Source organism: Acanthisitta chloris, unplaced genomic scaffold (assembly GCF_000695815.1).
Source record: "Acanthisitta chloris isolate BGI_N310 unplaced genomic scaffold, ASM69581v1 scaffold5057, whole genome shotgun sequence".
NCBI lineage: Eukaryota > Metazoa > Chordata > Aves > Passeriformes > Acanthisittidae > Acanthisitta > Acanthisitta chloris.
This window is the reverse complement of record NW_008684165.1, coordinates 5,361-10,452: the sequence shown is the minus strand read 5'-3', so window position 1 is coordinate 10,452 and position 5,092 is coordinate 5,361. Positions and strand designations below refer to the sequence as shown.

At 60.2% G+C, this 5,092-nt stretch overlaps 1 protein-coding gene across 1 annotated transcript in view; it reads left to right on the top strand.

The window, feature by feature from the left end:
* SRCIN1 (SRC kinase signaling inhibitor 1) overlaps positions 1 to 5,092 on the top strand; it is a gene marked incomplete at its 5' end in the record, with an annotated part of 14,985 nt that overhangs the window by 4,666 nt on the left and 5,227 nt on the right. The window contains 4 exons of the mRNA XM_009079212.1: positions 44 to 284; positions 782 to 1,034; positions 1,285 to 1,439; positions 1,542 to 1,694. Coding sequence (XP_009077460.1) covers positions 44 to 284; positions 782 to 1,034; positions 1,285 to 1,439; positions 1,542 to 1,694 — 802 coding nt within the window. The remainder of the gene's footprint in view (positions 1 to 43; positions 285 to 781; positions 1,035 to 1,284; positions 1,440 to 1,541; positions 1,695 to 5,092) is intronic.

The following is a 5,092-nucleotide window of genomic DNA, read 5'->3' as shown; positions in this document are numbered from 1 at the left end:
AGTGCTGTGCAGCCACTCAGCACCTTCTTTCTGTCCCTGGCAGGCAAGTGGACGAGGGTGTGTGGACCTCCCCCAGCAGCCTGAGCCAGTCCCCAAAGAAGGTGGCCCCCGAGACAGACTTCAGCAAAGGGCTGGATTTGGAGATGCCCACCAGCCCCCCTGTGAGCCTCCACCACCTGACAGCTGCCACGGAGACCCTGGGCATGCCCAGCTTTGGGCACAGCCCCCCCCAGACCCAAACTCACCCCTCCAAGAGCAATAACCCTTCCCGAGCTCCGGAGATGGTCCCTGCCAAGACACGTTCCTCAGCTGGGAGGGCTCTTGTAGAGGGTCTGTGTCTCCCATTTGAAACTGGGAACAGACAGGTTCATCCTCCTCCTCCTTGCTGGGGTTGTTGGATGGTGGGAGCCCTGGGTGGTGTGGCATTGGGAGCACACCCAATTGCATGCATGGGGGTGGAGGTTCCTCAGCTGGGAGGGCTCTTGTAGAGGGTCTGTCTATGTCTCCTAGCTGAAACTGGGAGCAGATGGGTCCATCCTCCTCCTCCTTGCTGGGGTTGTTTTATGATGGGAGCCCTGGCTGATGTGGCACTGGGAGTGCATCCGATTGCATGCGTGCGTGTTGTGCAGCTTGGGGATGGGACAACACAGCCCCCCAGCTCCTCCCAGCCTCGGCAGCTTTTTTGGGGGTGGCTGCAGAGCTGTGGGTCACATCCCCCCATGGAGGGCAGGAGGAGCTGCCGTGTGGCTGGGGCTGAGTGGGCTCTGCCTGCCATCCGCAGGCTGCGGAGCGCGACTGGGAGGAGAAACGGGCAGCACTGACCCAGTACAGTGCCAAGGACATCAACCGGCTCCTGGAGGAGACACAAGCCGAGCTGATGAAGGCCATTCCCGACCTGGAATTCGCTGCCAAGCACAAACAAGCCACCGGCGGCAGCAGCAGCGCTGCCTGCACGCCCGAGCACAAACCCTCCAAGCCGCAGCATGCGCCGAAATCGGGGGGCAAAGGGGACCCCAACGGCCGCAGGGGCTCAGGTACAGTGTGGGGAGGGCAGGGGACACCTCTGGGGCTGAGAGTGTGTGATGCTCTGTGAGCCATGGCAGTGCCACCACCAGTGGGTGCCCCTTGGGCTGATCTGTGCTGCCCCAAGGGGAGGGTTGTGGCCAGGCAGAGCTGGGATGTTTTTGTTGGACTTGATGAACTTAGAGGTCTCCTCCAACCTTGCTGATTCTATGAGAGGGGCAGGGGAAGGTGTCATGGCCTCACAGCATCCTTTGTGCTCAGATGAGCTGACGGTGCCGCGGTACCGGACCGAGAAACCCTCCAAATCACCTCCACCTCCCCCTCCACGCCGGAGCTTCCCCTCGTCCCATGGGCTCACCACCACCCGCAGCGGAGAGGTCATTGTCACCAGCAAGAAGGAGCCTGGGTTTATGAAGGTAGGGAGCAGGGGATGTGGGGTGGCTTCTGAGCTGAGCCTGAGGTCACCATCAGCAGCCCCTGGTGCCTCCCACCCCTCACCACTTTGCTCCCCCTGGCAGAAGGCTGAGTCGGAGGAGCTGGAGACGCAGAAGCCACAGGTGAAGCTGAGAAGGACAGTGTCAGAGGTGGTCAGACCAGCATCCACCCCCCCCATCATCGCCTCTGCCATCAAAGATGATGATGATGAGGACAGAATCATCGCAGAGCTGGAGGTGAGTGTGGGAGGAGCTGCAGGATCCCCAGCCTACCCACACCCACCGTGCTGCCCACCCTGCCCTGCCTGCTCCTGGGTGGCTGTGCCCAGCTCCAGGGGGTAGAATCTGGGTGTGACATCCCACACATTGGCACTGCAGTGAACTTCCTCCTCCTCACCTGTCTCCCAGCAGGACTGCAGTGCCATAGGGATGGGCAGCATGGAGCAGTGGTCCCCAGCCAGATCCCACCTGAGTCACCATCAGCACTTCCACCCCATCTCAGGCTTTAAGCCAGACTCCTTTGGTTTTTAACACTACACAGCTGCAGCTGGAGGTTCGTTGGGTTTTGTGCACAGGGCACTGCAGAGATCCCACCCAAAATGCTGTCCTCAGGCTCTGAACACCCCAGGCTGGCTGTGCCCCACATGCTGCCCCTGTTTGCTATATCTGAGGTGGCCAAGTGGGTCGTGGATGGCTTTTCCCTGATGGGTTTTCCCCTAGAAGGCAGGTGGGACTGGTGATGCTGCATGTGGGACAGATGATGGTACAGGTGGGACAGAATGGTACAGGCAGGGAAACAGGTGATGGTGCAGGCAGGAGGATTGATGATCATGCAGGAAGAGGGACTGGAGTGGTGATACCAGAGGGACTGGAATGGTGATACTGTAGGCAGGGCCAGTGATGCTCCAGGCGGGACCAGGGATGTTGCAGGCAGAGGGACTGGAGTGGTGATGCTGCAGGCAGGGCCAGTGATGCTGCAGGAAGGACCAGTGATGCTGCAGGCAGGGGGACTGGTGATGCTGCAGGCAGGACGGGCTAGTGAGGCTGCAGGCAGGGCCAGTAATGCTGCAGGCAGGGCCAGTGATGCTGCAGACAGGACCAGTGATGCTGCAGGCAGGGGGACTGGTGATGCTGCAGGCATGACCATGGATGCTGCAGGCAGGGGGACCAGTGATGCTGCAGGCAGGGCCAGTGATGCTGCAGGCAGGGCCAGTAATGCTGCAGGCAGGACCAGTGATCCTGCAGGCCAGGAAACCAGTGATGCTGCAGGCAGCAGAGGGGATGAGGCTGCCTCCACATCCTCCACGAACAGCTGATGTTTCACTTGCTGCCAAGCCCTGGTCATGGTGTGACCCCAACAAACATCCCTGCAGGCATGGGCTGTGTCCTCATTACCCCAGGCCTCCTCCTCCAACCCCCATGTTTGACTCCCCAGGTGTTTCAGAGAAGCTCTGCCTCCCCTTTCCTCCCCAAGCTCCGTTACGACCCGCTCTGCCCTGGGCACGCAGACTTGTGGCCCAACGGAGCCTCCGTCGCAGCCGAAGGATGGAAGGTAACAGCTCACTCTGAGCGACCACGTGGCTGCACTTTTCACCACCTTCTCTCCCACCTCTTTTTAACTCACTTCTGCTTCTCTCTCTGATTTAACAAACTAATGGCTTCTCTCCACTCCCTCGCTCACTGCTGCTGCGTGTCTGGCACTGACACAGCACAGGACTCAGCACTAACTGCTGCTGTGGCTCCTGTGAGGGTCAGATCCGGATGGGAGGAAGGAAAGAGTCACCCCAGTACCACACCAGGCATGGCATGGAGAGGGCTCACTGCTCTCATGCCACACTGGGTGCCCAGGAGGGTGTCACTGGTGGGTGGTGCATGACAGACCTCACTCCATGTGCATGATGAGGGTGGAAGGTGAAGGGCTGGAGCAGAGCCTGGAAGCTGTGACCTGCTTGGGCTCAGTCTTGGCTCCCTCCTGCCCCTCCTGCCCTCCATCCTGGGCTCCAGGGTTGAGAGAGCATGAGGAAAGTGCCTGGAGAGTGGGTGGGATGGAGTAGGAGATGAGCAGGGTGGGGGAACAAGAGGGTGGAAAGCCGGATAGAGAGTCCTGCTGATGCCAGAAGGCACCAAGCGAGGGGAGCTCTGCCTCATCCCTGGAGCTCAGCTGCTGGTGAGGGTCTGGACACTGTGCAGGGGTCCCAGTGGATCCCTCTCCTGGGACACTAGGGCTGAATCTCCCATCTCTTGTCCCTGTGCACAAGGACTCTTCTCCCCTGAGGCTCCAGCTCCAGACCCAGAGCTCCTTCATGTTTCCTTCCCTCTCTGCCCCAGGCTCTGGTGTGGGGCAGCTGTAGGGACACCTCTTCTGCCAGAGCATGTCTCCAGCTCACCTGTCCTCATCTCCATGGAGGGCACAGCTGGCTCTGGTCCCTCAGGCATCACATGGCTGGTTGCTTCCCCCTTGGGAAGGGAACAGGGAGGTGGGGGGAGGAAGGACAGTGTTTTCTAGGTGAATTCTTGCTACTCTGGGTTTTAAAGGTCAGCTGCCCCTTGGCAGCTTTGTGATGGCTCATCCATCCCCTGCTGAAGCTCTGCCCAGAGCTGGACTCTTGCTCTTGCCAGTTTACACCAGCGTGGGAGAAATCCAAGCTGGATGATAGCAGATGGATTTCCAAAGGCATTTGGGAGGTGCAGCAACACCAACTCATTTTTGCTATAAACTCTAGGCAATGCCTTGCCAAAATCTCCCAGACTCATGTTACCTTAAACACAGTAAAACCTGTCCCATGCTGTGGGCCCTGATGGGGTGTCAGGGCTGGGCAGGAGGGAGCTGAGCATCCCCTTCCAGTCCCTGTGCAGCCTTTGGGTGCCAGTGGGACACCAGGGCTGGGCAGGAGGGAGCTGAGCATCCCCTTCCAGTCCCTGTGCAGCCTTTGGGTGCCAGTGGGACACCAGGGCTGGGCAGGAGGGAGCTGAGCATCCCCTTCCAGTCCCTGTGCAGCCTTTGGGTGCCAGTGGGACATCAGGGCTGGGCAGGAAGGAGCTGAGCATCACTCTCCCTGCCCACACAGCTCCCTGCAGTCCTGCAATACCCAGAGGCACCAGCACTGGGGGACCCCAACAGTGTCTGATGACACATAGTGCCTTCCCCAGCAGCTCCTGCTCCCTCCTGGCTCCTAATCTGTCTGAATTCTCTACCTAGGAGCCGCTGGCCCTGGCAGCCCCGGGGAGCAGAGCTTTCTCCCTCCCACAGATTGTGCTCACCCAGTGGGTGTCGGAACCGCCGTCTCCCGAAGCCGAGCCGGAGGTGTGGGTGGAAACAGGCTGCTGGGAGCACAGGGACACGGTGGGCAGCACAGGAGCAGGAGGGGAGCTTGCACCTGAGGCAGGAAGGAAAGGCCATGTGGCTCCTGACACCTCTGCAAAGTCCCCGTTGGCACATGGGTACCCTCCAGCCACAGCCCTGCAGCGCCCGAGCAGCACATCTGGGGGTCATGCCCATGCAGCAGGAGAGATCTGGGGGGGTCCTCTAGCAGCCAGCAAGGTCCTGCCTTTCCCAAGGGATAAAATGAGCCACCCCTCAGCGGGACAAGGAGGGGACATGGCTCTGAGTGCTGCCAGCAGGCAAGAAGGCAACA